We start from the raw sequence: 17,336 nt of genomic DNA, 5'->3' as shown, positions 1-17,336 counted from the left end.
GGAAGCCAACCGAGCCTCGAGCTCCTCTATTTTCTTTGCTTGAATTGAGTTCTTCTCCTTCATGCCTCGAAACTGACTTTCGGCCGATGACAATTGGGATAAAGCAGTCTCTTTTTCCGCAGCAAAGCAGTCCATACCTTCTTTCCACCCCCAAGGTCTTCGCCTTCATCATGTTGACCTCCTCGCAGAGCTGCTCGATCCTCTCGACCATCTTCTGCAGCTGTGAGATTGAAATGTTAGCCACCGTTTCCGAATCGAGCCCATGAGCTTTTAAGATTTTCATTACCTGCTCGATCAGGTCGGTCTGATCTTGGTGAGCCTTGGCCAACTCAGCTCGGAGGTCCTTGGTCTCCTCTTCTTTTTGCCCACAGAGAAGTCTAAGGGCATTTCTCTAAACCTTTCACAATACCATATTAAGAGTAATGAAATTTGCTTAATATCCTGATCTAGGCTTCCTTCTTGTCCTCATGTTTTTAATATGAATTTTTATGGTGTATCTGCAATTAAAGAAATATTAAAATAGTTAGTACAGAATATGAAAAATGATAATCACGTTGATTCTCTTTTGCTGCAAACTTTTCTATTCACTACAACAGAAAATGCGACAATTTAAACTCAACATGAGAATATTATGTAAATATAATTTCTTGTCCAACAATATAGCTCTAAGTTCGATAGAACTACCACCTAAAAAAATCTCTCGTAATTTATTAACATCTCTTATGCTAATGAACCAAGTGAAATGTGGGCATAGGCAAGAATGATGCACAGAGACGTAAAATACTAAACCCAAACAAAGATTGAAAAGGAAAAAGATAAACAAAGAAAAAGAAAGTCAAAACAACATGTACACCTTGAAATGTAACAATGACAAGTAGGGTCTTTAAATATTTCAATGCCCTTTCCATACAAAACGTAACCTCTGTAGAAGAAGAGAAAGAGTGGGGGGTATAATTAGGAAAATTTAATTAGAGAATAGAAACGGCTTTAGTCTCCTCTAATACCACATTGAAAGCATACAAAGAGTATGAAATTGGGAAAGAATGAGAAAAATCCAAAAAAATGAGAAAATAGGTAAATAGGATCCTTGGCTAAATAGAAGTGCCAACGCATCTTTTATTTTCCCTACTTTATATATATATATATATATATATATATATATAGATAGATAGATAGATAGATAGATAGATAGATATAGATAATAACTTTTTTTCTCTATATTTACTTATTTTCAAAATATACATATTATACAGTGAGTATACATTAATTATACATTGAACGGTAGTCAAGGAAGACCCCATAAACCAACAAATCCTTCATTTCCACTTGGATTTTACGGCAACTGGGATGAAAATTTTGACCATAATTTTAATTTTGATAGAAAAATGTGAGAAACTAGAAGGATAAGTTGAAATTAACGAGAATCTCAAACAAAATAACTGCAGTAGATATGACATTGCAAAGCTCGTCAAAACGTGGTGGTATTGAGGTATTTCCTATTAGGATGTTTAAAGAAGAGAGAGAATGAAAGTTTTTTTTTTAAAAAAAAAAAAATTTGGGTAACTGAAAAACAGAAGAAAAAGAATGAAAAGAGATATTTTTAATTTGGGTATCTGAAATTCCTACAATTACGCCTAATTTGTTAGCTGGCTTAACTGGCTACAAACGATAAAAAAATGTGTGAAAATTGTTGAAATGGGTTATAAAAAGAAAATAGGTTTATTTTAAGTTTATAAGTAAAATGGGCTGTTAATCCAGTTAATTATTAGTTTTTTTATCCGCCTGATGACTTCTAAAGCCAAAACAAAATTCCTTCGAAATGCCTTCAATACTTCAGTGAATGCCATGACTGTGTATACTTTCTTATAGGTAAATGAACTACACTATCTTGGTTCAACATTAATTGGGAGTATAAATTAAAATCGTAAAAACTGTAACTTCAGAGGCTTCTTTAAATTTTGTGAAATTGGTACTAGTAGGCAGATTTTGTTAGGTCTTTTGCCCTGATTTTCTTATCATATTTGAGTTTTACTTTTCTCTTAAAGGAAAGTTAAAGTATTACCATAATTGCTTTTATTTTTCCTGAAATGAAAATACAATTCTCTTCCATATTTGGTTATTCCTTGTCTTGGAAGAAAAATTTTGGACATCTATAAATTTAAGACTCCTTCTCACAACTAGAACAACAATAGCATCCACAATGTAGTCAATAAAGAGTCTTGTTTAGGGAGAGATTATTCTCTCAATAATTTTATGTCTTTATATTAGTTTTTTCATATGTAGGTCAATTGGCCAAACCATATTAGAATAATATGCTTCTTTTAATATAGTTTTCTTTGTCGTCTCATTATCGTGTTCAAGGTTTGCAAATTATTAACTTTCGCATGACGCCTTGTTATTTTCGATCACAACAGATTTTAGTATCAAAATTTAAAATCTCTTATATTCTAGTATAATTTAGTTGACTTTTCATTCAGAAAATAAGAGTTTGATAAATCATTGCTTTGGAACTTTTTATAGATTAAGGATTGGAAAATGTGAAAAAACATAAAGCTTCTGCAATCACTAAAACTAACATTTTGACAAAAAATCTGCTGCTACTAAAATCTGAGGAAAACAGATGTTTGAGTAAGTGTAACTTGCTGTGCATAGATTAATTGCTTTGATTTGAGTAATAATTGAGCGGATTGAGTTATAACCCGTTATTTGACATATCTTGACCCAAGTTAACTTTGGACGGGTTGGATCATGACCCCCGTAGTGACACAATTCGTTTTTTTTTATGGTAACTAACTTTTTTATTAATCACAAAAGTAAATCTTTACAAAATCATAGCTCGACTAACTCAGTCAGCTATCTACATAAACAACCAAGAACAAAATCTATACATCATAACTACGAGCTATCTACTAAAACTGAAAACTATGCATGATGGTTTGGACTCGTGGTGCTGTTCTAACATGGCACATCACTGCTATCTCCCTCGCAACTTCTTCCCAATTTCTACTCTTCTTCTCAAAAATTCTATAATTTCTCTCCATCCATATGGCATAGAGGCATTCTGCATACGCCATCCTGCATATTTGAGCTTGCGGTGATCTCCCTTTTGCACTTTTGATAGCCCATTCCAGATGGTGTTTCCACTGAGAATGCTTGCAGCTTTGATGTTGAAGCTACTGCATAGTCTTTTCCCAGAGTCTCTTGGAATATTCACATCCTGCTAGCAGATGATCTCTAGATTCATCTTGTGCTTGACAAAGACTGCATTTTACTTCTACATTCATCCTCCATCTTATGAGTCAGTCAGTGGTCAGTAATTTACCTTGTAATCCCAGCCACATAATTATCTTTGCTTTAGGTCGAGCATCATTCCTATACATGAGACATTTTCAAGGCACTCTAGCATTATTGGGTAGTAGTTATTTATATATCAAGCTAGTGATGCTTTTCTTTATTGCTTTATCATTTTGAATTAGCTTCATATCCTCTCTGGCTTCCATTATCTTCCTTATGATCCAACAGGCTTGTTGAGGGATGCCTGCTTCCTGAATTTGCTATCCTTTTATACAGTATGTATGCACCTATCTAATCCATAGCTTGTCCTGTTTGGGAGCAAGGTCCCAACATATTTTTGTCACAACAGCTTTGTTCCACAATTTGATGTTGATTAGGTTTAATCCTCCCATAGATGTTGGAGAGCATACTCTTTCCCATGCTACCAGTGCTTTCCTTGTGATTGTATTAGTTCCAGACCATACAAAGCTCCTACAGTAAGCCTCTATAAGTGATAGAAATTTTGCAGGTATTATGAATAATTGAGCCCAATATGATTGTACCCCAAAAATAATTGATTGTATCAACTGAACCCTGCCTGCATAAGAGAGTTTTTTGGCAGTCCAGAAAGTGATTCTAGCTGTAATCTTGTCAAAAGTTGGCTTCCACTGGCTAAGGTTCAGTTTCTTTGTTGATAATGGTACACCAAGGTACTTGAAAGGGAGGTCTCCTTGGTTGAATCCCAGCTTGCTAATATTGTTTCTTTATCCTGATGTTGAACCCCTCCAAAATATACACAACTCTTCCCCATATTAGCCTTAAGACTAGAGGCTGCAGAGAAATGAAGAAGGCATTGCTGCATTGCTGCTACTGATGCTATGTCTCCTCTAGTGAACATAAGAAGATCATCTGCAAAACTGAGATCAGTGATTCCCAGCTTAGCACATCTAGGATGATATTTAAAAGCTTTTACTTCTTTGAGTTCATTAAGGCATCTACTAAGGTACTCCATAGCCATAGCAAAGAGAAAAGGTGAGATTAGATCCCCTTGCCTAAGACCCCTTGCAGCATTAAAAAGCTCTGTTGGTTCCCCATTTATCACAATGGTATAGTTCACTGTATGCACACATTCCATTATCCAAGTAATAAATTGAGATGGGAAACCTAGTTCAAACATGACCTGTTCCAGAAAAGGCCATTCAACAGAATCATATGCCTTTTGAAGGTCAATTTTGATCGTGCATCTATGTGATACTTGTTTTCTAGTGTAGGACTTCACTAGTTCATTTATGAGTATGATATTATCAGCAATCTTCCGTCCTGGTATGAAGCCTGCATGTGCTTGACAGATGACATCAGCAATCATAGGTTGCATTCTAGATGCCAGTATCTTTGCTATAATCTTTTATAGGATAGAACAACCTGCTATTGGCCTATATTCCTTTACTGTGGCAGGGTGAGCAGTCTTTGGCACTAATGTAATAGCAGTACAATTGACTGCCTTATACATTTTTCCAGTACTGAAGAATTCCTTGACTGCCACCACTACATCTCCCTTCACTACTTGCCAGGCTTTTTTGAAGAAATAAGAGTTAAAACCATCTACACCTGGGGACTTCTCATCTCCTATTGAGTTCAATGCTTTGAATACCTCTTGTTAAGTGACCTTTGTACAGAAGTCCAGTTTTTGTTGGTGTGATAAGGTAGGGCCTTTTCTCATGGTGTGCTTGTTGATTGCTGGTAGTATTTTTGCTGCAGATCCCATAGGACCTTTGTAGAAATCTACAATCTCTTTTTTGATGCTTTGAAAGTTTGTGAGTTTAGTGCCAAACATTGAAGTTAACTCATTAATTTTCTTTCTTTATGCCTTTCTTTGATAATAGCTATGAAATATTTTGTATTAGAATCTCCTAGCCTTATCCAATGTGCCTTGGATTTATGCTTCATTGCTTGCTCCTCAATCATAGACCATTTCTCCAAGTTGTGTAGCTGTTGTCTCTCCATTTCTACTAATTCATCAGAGCATTTGTTACTGATTTGTTTCTGAGTATTGATCAATTCAGCTCTAGTCTTCTCAATCTTTTGTGATATGTATTTGAAATCCTCATTGTTCAGCTGCTTTAATAGAGGCCTCAAAGCTTTTAGCTTTAGTCATATATCTTTTATCTTGTTGTCAGCCATATTATTCCTCCATATTTGTTCTACCAGTGGTAAGAAGTTGTCATTCTTAGCCCATACGTTCAAAAATCTGAATGGTATCTTAATGTTCAGTTTTAGATGAGCCATAGCTAATACCATTGGAAAGTAGTCTGATATGAGTGGAACATCATATTCTACAAGTAAGTGCCCTTATTGCATCATCCACTCATGATTGCCAAATGTTCTATCTATTCTACTGTATATTCTATCAGTAACCACTTTGCTTATTAGTCCATGTATAGTAATCATCTTTTTATTGAAGTTCATTGAGCATTAAGCCTTGTATACAATCAACATAATCTTTAGTCTCTGCATAGGTCACTGGATTCCCAAACATTCTATCTTGTGGAGCCATTACTGCATTGAAATCACCAGTAACTAACCATGACATGTTTATACCTTGTGCCACCTCTTTCAAGTTCTCCCATAAGGTTGTCCTTTTCTCTATTGTATTGTAACCATATACAACAGTTAGCAAGCAATTCATAGTACCTGTATTACTTTTAACATGTCAGTGTATTAGTTGTGCTTCAGTTCTGATCATTTGCACTGTATAGTAGTTTGGGTCCCAGCCTACCCAAATCCTCCCATTTCTTGCATCCTGATAGTTCATTATGCTCTCCCATCTTGGCATTGTGTATTGGCAGATATTTTGGGCATTATGCTCTTTGACTCTTGTCTCTACCAGCCCAACCAGTTTGATGTTATTATTCTTCATATAGTTCCTCAATTCCTTTTGTTTATATCTCTTATTTACACCTCTAACATTCCAGAATAACCACTTCATAGAGTAAGATTTGGATCCCTACCCCTATCCAGGAGTATGAATTTGTTATCACTATGCCCCTTTCTACTTGGTTCGGATCCATGTCTTGAAGGTGTTGCTCTAAGCTCAGGAAAGTTGTGGAGGTTAAAAGCTGGACTTGCATTAGTTTAGCCCTCTGTGTGTTGGGTAATAGCATGCCCTCCTGCCTCTGCTGATTGGTGTACCTGTGTTTCCCTTGTTCTTGAACTTTCTGGTTGTTCTGAGATTTGTGTTCTTAGTTCATTTTCAGTTATTATCCTCTTTTGTTTAGGACCCTCTTGTTGTCTCTTCTGCTGGAGAGGTTGTGCTAGTGCTGTATTTTGATCTACAGCTGGTGCTGTCGGGCCCTTGGTTCTCCACTCATAAGTGATAAATTTATTATCTCTTTTCCTCTGTTATTGTGGCACTGGAGGTTTTGCTCTGATCTGGCAACTGTGACCAACAATCTGGCATTTGTCACAAAACATAGGCTTCCAATCATAAGTTACATGATGCTGAAACTTCCTTCCTTTTGGGTCTATCACAGTGATTTCCTCAGGCAATGTCCGACTCACATTCACTTCAATTAGCATACGAGCATAGGATATCCTTGTTTGTTTAGTAGTGCATTCATCAGCATACAAAGGTGTGCCTAGGACACTGGAAATTCTGCTCAATGATTTACTACTCCAACAACTCATTGTTAGATTAGGAAATTTTACCCATAGAGGAATGTTAGTTGGAAACTCCTTACTAAAATCAAATTCGGGCATCCAAGGTTTCAAGATTATTGATCTATTGTTTATTGTATATGGTCCAACATAGAAGATTGCAATGCATATCAGTGATAGAATGAAACTTGAGCAAATAATAGCCCTCTTCATGATAATAAACATCAGGATTAGCAACTTTAGACCAATTTTGTTCAATGTAACAACACATTGCATCATATCGTGGCATCTCACCAATGATATAAGCTATTAATGCACATCTCCACTTCTCTTCCTCTGGTGCTACTTCCTCTTCTTCCAATTGCACTACTGGTTGACCATCTACCAGTTGGGGAGAGATGTATGAAAGGGTCATGCTATTAGCAGCTGACCTATTACCTTTAAATAAATTAGTCCATGTTCCCATCTGCTTTGGATCCTCTACTCATTTGTGATTGTCTTGTTTTGCTTCCGTCACTGTTCCATTGGTTACTGTAGCATTTTCTCCCAGTGGTTGTTGAGTAGTCTTTGCTGCACTCATCTCCGTTTCCATTGCCATTTGTGTATTCTCTGCTTCCTTGATCAATACCATCCCTTTAATTGGCTTAGGATTAGCACTTGATAGTCCCTCAATTGACCTAGAGTTTGTAATTTGGGGGTTTTCTCCTTTAGAGCTAGGAGTTATTTCACCACTTAATTGCAGTCGTTGTGCCACTCTTTTTGGAATTGTTGCAGATCCCATTGTATTGGTTCTCTTATCCTCCATTATCTGAATTGGAGTAGTTTCTGTTATCTTAGGTCGAGCTTCTTCTGTTTGCACTCAAGCTCCCACTGAGCTTCCAAAAGCAACTAGCGGAACTTTCTTAGGTCTTCCTTGTCGTTGTCCCCGTACTCACCCTCTTGCCATGGACGATACGTGCACCGGTCGCATGAGAGAGCAGAGAGAGAAGAAGAATAGTGAGATGACACACACACCCAATTCGTTTTGACCCGTCCATTTGCCCCCCTACATGCCCCTACAGTCAAATAAAGCTACTCCTACTATATATGAGCTTGCAGCAGACAAAGGAGAAAGAGTGTCCTCCGACTCTCATATATTTTTTATTCCCACTAACACCCTTCCTTTCCCAGTCTCTTTATGTAGTTGGAGACTTAGAAAAAAGAAATGGAGTAACCATTTTTGTGGCTTAACAAACAAAGATCATGAACCTAATCATCTCTTTACACGTTTTGGAATCCAATAAACTAACGGTAATTAAGCACCAAAGCCAAATGTTGTTCTGCCTAAGTAACAACATGCCCTCTATCAGTTTCATATCTCACAAAGGAGAAGTTTGTATGATGTACATTCATATTAAAAAACATTGCAAATTAAACTATTTTGCAGCAGCAGGGAAAAATCAAAGACCTTCTGAACACTATGGTATTACAAACTTTCTCCAACAAAAAACCAGACTCCTATGCATGAAGTCAAGTGTGCAACTAAAAAACTGAAAAGTTGCATTAGTACAGAAACTCGCGATAGCTCTCATTTGTAGGTTGTCATCCCCACACCGGCTTCTCCACCATATGGTCCGGGGCTACCCCTGGCCTTGGAGTAAGACACGTAGTAAAACTCTGAGATTATGCTGCTGAAGAAAATGAAAGCTGCTCCAGCTGCAAAAACTCCCTTTCTCACCCTCTCACAAGACACAGGCTTATCATTAAACAGTAGTGATGATCTATACTTTGTGTGGTAAGCATTCCTAACCGAACCAGCCAACAAGCACACCTCGGCAATGAAAAACGTAACCCTGAAATATAAGTCAGATCAGTGGCGGAGCCAGAATTTTCACATAGAGATTCTAGAATCAAGATATATGATAACATGTTATCATATTTACCAGCATATGATGAATAAAAGAACAGCACAACCCCTTGAACTACCAGGGCTCAAAGCTTTTCCACAACAGAAGCAACTGCTTGCAACCATTATAAGGACTTGACTAACCATGAGGAATAAGAAAGCACCAACGCCAAATCCAGTTGAAATGTCTGAGTCATAGACACAATAGGTATATACCTGCTCAGTGTCTGTTTGTATCGTGGCCTATCAATGAAACATAGACTTTTTAGATCAATTAGGTGAAGCACAGTTGCTTCTAAAACTTGATCGAATAAAATCTCTAGAGTCTGAAATACTTAGTAGACAATAACATTCATACCAACGAAGAGCAAACAAAAATGCGAGCAAGACTGCACTAGACAGTGGACATTAACAAAATCCTTCTCTCGTGTTACCGTTGTCTCTTATTTCATTCTCCAACAGTCCAGTGGATTTTTTCACCTTTGAAGTCTTAATATATTGCCTCATTTTCTCAAAGAAGCAAAAACAAAATATTACTCTCTCAATAAGCTTAGCATAGTCAAAATATTTTTGCGTTTAGACACTAAATTCTTAACATATTAAGAAAACTTTTCAAACTTAGGAGTTGCATATAAAGTCAAAACAATTAAAAACATGTCTTTAAGAATCTTAATTGAAGAAAAAATGCTATAACTATCAAAAGAGTAATATCATCATAGGTGGAGTTAGCATATGCCTTACGGTTCGGTTGAACCAGTAGCTTTGGTCAAAATAATGTGTTTGTCATAAAAAAATCCATTAACTATGTAAAAATTATTAATTTAGAACTCATTAATTACGTAAACGGACTACAATCCCGAATCCATAAGCTTCAAATCGTGACTCCCGCCTCTAAATATCATAGATGCTGCCATTCAAGTAAATGCCAAGTAGAGGAATTCTGCCTACTCATGAAAATCATCAAATATTTGCACATAACCAATGCCGCTAGAAAATAATAATATACTAGAAAACCAGAAATTACCAGGAAGATAATTAAATTCTCAAGAATTACAGAAATCAAATATCAAAAAGCAAGTAATATATGCTAAAGTCTTTTTTTCGAAAGTTACATTCTCTAATGGATCTAAACGTACAGATAAAGATTCTATAAATGAAAACAAGAATAGTAAAGTAGGTACTTACAGTGCTCCTTCTCTGCTCAGCAGCAACAGCTAAAGAAAAAGCAATGAGATCCAAAACAAAGACAGTGATCATTAACAACTTCGAAGCCATAACTGATCAAATTAAAAGACTTCTCTCTCTCTCTCTCTTTACATACACAGATTAAAAAACACACACGGAATTCTCTGTCTCTCTCACTCTATATATGTTGTTTCAGTTTCACTTGTCTACATACATACTCCATGTAATAAAGGCCTTTTGCGTAATGAAGAAGAAGAGTAAGTAATAAAGCAAAAAAAAAGTGAGGGGACACCAACAAATGTAACGACGTTTCAACTTTCAGCTGTTCACCAGAATACCTAAAGCTGAATGCGAGTACTATACTAAACGTTTAGTATTCTGTAACTACTACCACACCATTTTTCACAGTTTCTTACCACCTTTTTTCTTCTCAAGTCTTTTATCCGAAAAGGTTCAGTGACTTGATTAAATACGAATTGAGTACATTTATCAACCGTATTTCCGTTGTCCTACTACTGCTAGCTAGACTAGTATTTATACGTATTTGTTGTAAAAAAAAAAAGGGTAAGTCGTTTGTCTATATTATAACTTAGTTTTATTTTTATTTTTAATGTATCTAAAAAGAATTTAGTGTTCTAACTAGCATCGTCACAAAATTTGACCTAAGAGGGAACAACTCGGTTAAGTGGTGATAATTTGAATAGTAATATAAAAATTACATTATAATCTTTTTTATGTAAAACCTTAATCACACATCATTAGGGGTGTTTACCCACTTATTGCCTCAATTTTTCCTTCCACATGGTAAAAAGTCTTAATAAAAGAACGGGTCAATGATAATTAAAATCCCAAAGGAAAATTGCATTACAAATGAAAAAAACTAACGAGTTTAAAATTAATATTATATTATTTTTAATGCTATCAAATACTATGTAAAAGTAACACATAACAATAGATTAAGCGTAATTCGTTAATTTAAAAAATAAATTAAAAAACTAAAGAATCAATTATTAAAATTTATTAACACTGACAAAAATTCTTTATACTATAAGCTAAATCTGACACGTAATTTTTAATCTACGGTTGGTGTTGTTATTTGGAGGTCATTATGATGACGATAATGACGAGAAAAGAATAGAATAAGATTCATATTCATAGAATAGACAGTGGAAACAGACGTTTTGGCTGATTTCCAATTTTTCATGTTGTGAACAATTAACTGGAAGTGTGCATTTTTTTAGGGGAACAAAGTTAGAACTTGCCTGCGAATATGAATTGATCTAATTTTACCATCTAGTTGGGATCAAATGAGCTCCTATATATCGTCGGCAAGAAAGTTTATTTACGCCTTAATTCACTAACAAAGGATTAGTTTGTTTCAATTAACTTCTAATTATTGTGATTAGCACATGAGGCTGCCACGTCAATATATACTCAAATCTTTTATTTTCCATTATTTTTTTATCTTTACACAAATGGCCGGCCATAATAATTGTTTACTTTTTCTAGTCATATACATAGATTATACATTGATTATACATAATTATACACATATAATACATAAATTATACATATATTATACCTTCACCGGCTATTTTTAGTTTAAGTGTTTGGATGGTCGGCTATTTGGGTTAAATCTTCTTATTTTTTCTCTCCGAGAATTTTCATAATTTTACTAAAACGTATAAAGGAGAACTTATAGCAGTATAAAATGAAATTGGGCTTAACAGGAAAGCAGAAGAGAAAGAACAGATGATGGTTATTCGATGAACAGTTAATTATAAGTAGTTATTACTTTTTTTTCTTTCAGATTTTAATATCAAACTACAAAATCTTCTCTTTTACTGTTCTGTATGTCTCTCCTTTTCCTTTAAATAGAAATAAGTTCGGTCGATGAGGATACAATAAACTATCTTTCTCGATTTACATTAGGTTTAGTTCAAGTCATTGAGAAACAATGACCAGAATCTACTTCTATCATCAACTTCCTTTATCTTTGTACAAAGTAAAGGAAGGACGCAAGAGAACAAAGAATATAAGAAAAGGAGAATTCAATGAGCAAGAAAAAGTGGAGTGGAGAATATTGCTATATAAGCCATATATAGTTACATTTGCATCAGAAATATTTTATTAAACTAAGCAATATTTAACTGAAAGAAATTAAACAAAAATCGTAAAATGTCCAAATTTTTGTCATTTCATTATTATGTTGGGACCATGTAGTTGTTCTTTGACAAAGTGACTACAAAAAGATAAAGCCTTCTTTGGTAAAGAGGTATATATGTTTATTTGGTCCTTTTCCAAAGTCCATGAGTTGTAGTTCCTTTTTTTGTTTTGTTTTGTTTTATCAATATTGATTTTTAAAATGAAGTTAAAGAAGTACATAGAAAACTTAGAGTGGGAAGTTAGTGAGAATTCCTAAAACAATTATTATAAAATTATCATAAAAAATAAAATAAAAATCTTCTTTCATTCATAAACCAGTCACGAAACTTCAAACAATTATTATAAAATTATCATACGGTTTTTTTCTCCTGAAAACATTTTAAAAGGTTTTTCAAAATCTATACAAATGAGTGTCGAGAAATATATTTTCTTCATGATATGCTTGAAAGGATTTGAGAAAGAAAATCTTGTTGTATTGTATGCTACAGTGTTGTTTAAATATAACTACAATACAAGAGACCTAAAATAAGGACTCAATAATAGTTATCAGCTAACAGTCTAAGCTATAGATAAGGGAAAATTAAACAAATAGTGTGAAATATTATTTCTTATCAATAGTTATCCTAATAATGCTTGGGAAGGTAAAAAGTCACTTTACTTATCATCCAAGGCTTTTCCGTCTATAAGTCGTATTCGGAAATAAATATATGATATAAGAACTAACAAAATAAGGTGAAGAAAAAACAAATTACTAAAGACTATAGAGTTGCTTTATTGACCAGCTAAACATCACAGCAATAGTATGTTTTGTCACTTTTTATGGGTCGACTGTAAGAAATCCAAAAAAGGAGGCCAAAAAGAAAAAGGAAAAAAAAAAGATAAAAGAAGAGGAGTAATATACTTCCTCCGTTTTTTATTTGTTTGAATTTTTTTAAAGTACGAGGGACAAATTAATTAATTTTTTCTGTGAATTCGAACATAGATTCTTCAAGTTTTTGGAAATAAAATTATCATATTTAGAAACTACATAAAAAAACCTATAAGCCACAATAGTTAATAATTCAATATGTTTAAAAAATATTTACAAAAAATATGATCAAAGAAAATTTTATTTGACTCCGAAAAATCAAAATAGTAAAAGGTTCATCTTTTTTAAACTGTGGAAGTAATATTTTGACACAATACAAGGTCATACGCTGGACTGGAACTTACAATCTGAAGATTAAAATTTATCTTGTTTTAATTACGTGTCTAATATCTTCAAAATTCTTCTACCTTAGCTTCCTCCATTGTATTATTTACTGGTCTACTTTCAGGTAGATAATTCACTCCATTCACTTTTACTTGTCCACTATTGATTTTGCACACTCTTTAGAAATAATAAATATAATATATAATTTACCATGATACCCATATTAATTGGTGTATTGTCTTAATGGATTTGAAAAATAATTTAAAATAAATAATTAATGCTAAGGAAAAAATATGAAAAAATAAATCATTTTTCTCTTGATATGCGATAGGACAAATAAAAGTAAAAATCTATTTTTAGAATAGGAACAAGTAAAAGTGAAAAGATGAAGTACTAAAATTGAAAGAAATAAGTTTATGTGCATTTTGATATTTGCTCTTTTGGTTCCTTTGTTGATCGACTCAAAAGTTTAAACTAGATTTAAAATTTAATGTGGCTGCTGGGATTCTAGCTCATGTCTCCACGGCCAGAACGTGGAATTCTCACCACTAATTATTTCCTTCTTTGTGTGTTATTTAATATATTGGTTGCGTAATATATCTATATTTTTAAAATATCCATTTACATTAATAGCCATGCTGTTCTTCTACTTCCTAGCATCTTTCCCCTTGGGCTCGGTTTTCCGAAGAACAAGATTAATATATATCTTTTGGCTTTGAAAAGTTCAAGTTTGTCTGATTCTACACCCCAATTGGCTATTCAACTTTACTATAGATATTAAAAACAAAATTCAAGTGAGTAGGCAAATATATCTTTTTATCCTTAAAATTGGATAACAATTAAACTTATAATGTGGCTCTAAGAACACGTGATTTCACTTAATACCAATTGATAAATATGAGGATTAATAACAGAAATTAACTATAAAGTTGTTTACCCTTAAAATTGAATAACAATTAAACTTATAATGTAGCCCTAAGAACACGTGATTTCACTTAATACCAATTGATAAATATGAGGATTAATAACAGAAATTAACTATAAAGTAAAGCAAACCAGTGTTAGAATGGAACTCAGCTCTCGAGTTTGGATACCCTCGAGTTAGTTGATGCAAGAACAATTAAAATATAACAAGCTGATGAACAATAGTATAAACGAGAAAGAGAATTATATTGCTTTGATCTCTCTGAACCCTTTTCTACAAATGATTAGAATCCCCTTGATATAGTAGAGGAATTTCACTTATGGTATAGTTCTAATTACAGAAGAAAATCCCATGATTAGCTAATTAACCGTTTCTGATTTGATACGTTCCAAAATTTACGCCATGATCCTCGACCAGTCACCGAGATTTACGCCGTGATTCTCGACCAGTCACGGATATCTCGCCTTTCTGTTATTATCCTATCTTCGATCTTGCTCGATGTCTGTCTCATTTGGCTTCGATCGCTACTAGCCTCGATCTCGACAGGTACCTCGGTTCTGAACTCGGTACCTTGTCCTCGTGATTTAGTCTGTTCTGTTACGAGGTCGTCCTTCAATGTCGTCTCCCGATTTCGGTCAAATAGTAAAATCGGGTGGGTCCGATTTTATCCGTATATAGATAGTCCCCTCGTATTTTTGGAGTGTAATGACAAGAAACGAATTGAGCCTTCGATTTTCTACCTCAACCTGTCATGACGTCATCCTCGTGACGGAAGTGACTGAAACGTCTCATTTGCACAGTTACCAAGGCATTAAATGCGCGTCAGTCGATGGTCAGCCACCGCCAATTTTGAACCGTCGTTGTGAAATCTATAAATAGATCCTCTCTTCACCATTTCGAACTTTTACTTTCAAATTTCCAATCTCCAAAGCTTTTTACATCTTCTAAGTTCATCTACATATCTACGATCTTCACTGCTAACCTCTTCTTAGAAAACCATATCTTATCATCTCCATCTATTTTTAACTTCAAATCCAAATGGCGAAAACGTCAAAAATTGTTCCTTAAAAGGAAAACGCTTCTTCATTGCGATTGGCCGGTGATAAAACACTGGTAGAGCCGCGCCCTGAGGAGTGTGTTCTCGGGGGATGCGTCCTCACCTCCGACTTTAAGACCAATAAAGCCTCGTCGATTCCCGGTCGATGTTAGCCAGTGTCGAGGTACATATGCTCGATAACTGAGGAATACCTTAAGCAGGTAAAGAAAGACTGCAACTGGGAAGGAAAAGAGGTGGTGATCCCGACCCCCGAAGAGGACATCGCCACCCATGTGGAAGGGTTTCTAAGTGTTTACACTTACCCTTTCACGCTGGGCCCCCTCGACCCCGTCGTCGTTAATTTTTGCCGTCAATACCAAATAACCCTAGGCCAAGTCTATCCTTCCTTTTGGCGAATTGCTATTCTGCTCCGATTCTTCTTGGGCAAAGTCGAGGAGATACATTTCACCCTCGACCACCTCATCAGGTTGTACATCCCTCGCCTCTATCGAGGCAGGTTAATAAAACTCTAACGCCGGGCTACCAAAGTAATGTTCTCGAGCATAGATGAGGACAAGGACCGAGGCTGGATGGGTCGGTTCATTCGAGTGAGGACTTCCGACCTAATCCCGGCCGAAAAGATGCTATTTCCCGAGAAATGGAATATGAAGCGTAAGTACAATCCCAATATTAGCTCATATTTATTGTTTTTCTCATTTGCTTCTTCTCATCGATATCATTTTCTGTGATGTAGCGGTCGCTTGGATACCCGGTGCAATTCCTAACCTCAAAAGCTGGGTTCGGGACCTAGCCTCGACCTCTACGTATGCCGAGCGCTCGTGGCGCGATTTATCAAAGGGACAATGGGAGGCCAATACTCATGGTAAGCCTCTTTTCCACGTCTTTGATGATTTTGTTAAAGCATTTCTTACTTAATTTCCTTTCATACAGGCCTTGGCAAAGATGCTGTCATGAGGCCCCTATCTGGTGAGGAGGAGACATCGATCCTGGCACCGAAACCGGCGAAGGACAAAAAGACAAAAAAGACCTCAACCTCCGAGGATACAGAACCTAAGAAGAAGAAGGCTCGTAAGCCGAAGAAGAACATCATCCTTCTGACCGAAGACTCTATTCGGCGTCTAAGGGAGGAAGATGAAGAAAAGAAAGAAGATGACTTCGGGCTGGTGGCCCGAGTAAAAATGAGCATCGAGGCCCTAAAGGCCACTGAATTGGTGAAGGCTGTAGAGACTCCATCTCGAGATGAGGGGGTCTCGGGAAGAGATTTGGGTGAAGTCCCCGAGTCATCGAGGATTGAAGATGCCTCCCACCATAATGAGCCAACGGTGGGTACGGCTATCACTACTAAAAATCTGCTAAAAACCTACTAAATATTTCCGACCAACGTTGGTCGGTCAAAAAAAGCGACCAAAAACCGTCCAGGTTGGACGGAAACTGGGAAATATTTTTTTATATTTTTTTAAAACTAAATACCGACCAACGTTGTTCGGTAAATTGGTCAACGAATTGACCCAGCTGGTCAGACAAGAAAGTTTTGGATTACCGACCAACGTTGGTCGGTAATCTGGATCCAATTTTTTAAATTTTAATAATTATTTTATTATTTAAAATATTTTATAATATTTAAGAATTTATATTTAAAATTACCGACCAACGTTGGTCGGTTAATGTAGGGGAAGCATTTACCGACCAACTTTGGTCGGTAATTGTTATTTTCTGCAAAATAACCGACCAAAGTTGGTCGGTTATTACGTCAACATTGGTCAAACTTTTGAATTACTTTTACATTTACTATCTAAATAATATAAATGTAATTCTTTAACACTTTTGTAATACAAATAATGAATACACTAACATATACTATATATAACATGCTATTTGTAAATTGATTCATCGACTTATAACTTACTTAGATGCATCGATGAATATTAAAAACAAAACGTTTGACCTATATCGACTAATAGTAAAAATAAAACGTCTCGACCTATATCGATTAATCTAG

General features: G+C 35.3%; 1 protein-coding gene across 1 annotated transcript; it reads right to left on the bottom strand.

The window, feature by feature from the left end:
• Window positions 1–8,033: 8,033 nt before the first annotated feature.
• LOC107765863 (uncharacterized) lies at window positions 8,034–10,199 on the bottom strand. The gene is made up of 3 exons (XM_016584563.2): window positions 9,998–10,199; window positions 8,850–9,055; window positions 8,034–8,759 (listed from the first exon to the last, which is right to left on the bottom strand). Exons 1-3 carry the CDS (start codon window positions 10,085–10,087, stop codon window positions 8,495–8,497), a joined length of 561 nt encoding a protein of 186 aa, XP_016440049.1. The 5' UTR covers window positions 10,088–10,199; the 3' UTR covers window positions 8,034–8,494.
• Between the last annotated feature and the right edge of the window lie 7,137 nt (window positions 10,200–17,336).

The sequence above is a fragment of the Nicotiana tabacum genome, chromosome 21, assembly GCF_000715075.1.
Source record: "Nicotiana tabacum cultivar K326 chromosome 21, ASM71507v2, whole genome shotgun sequence".
Lineage (NCBI taxonomy): Eukaryota > Viridiplantae > Streptophyta > Magnoliopsida > Solanales > Solanaceae > Nicotiana > Nicotiana tabacum.
The sequence above is the reverse complement of the archived record's forward strand: the minus strand, read 5'-3'. Positions and strand labels throughout refer to the sequence as shown.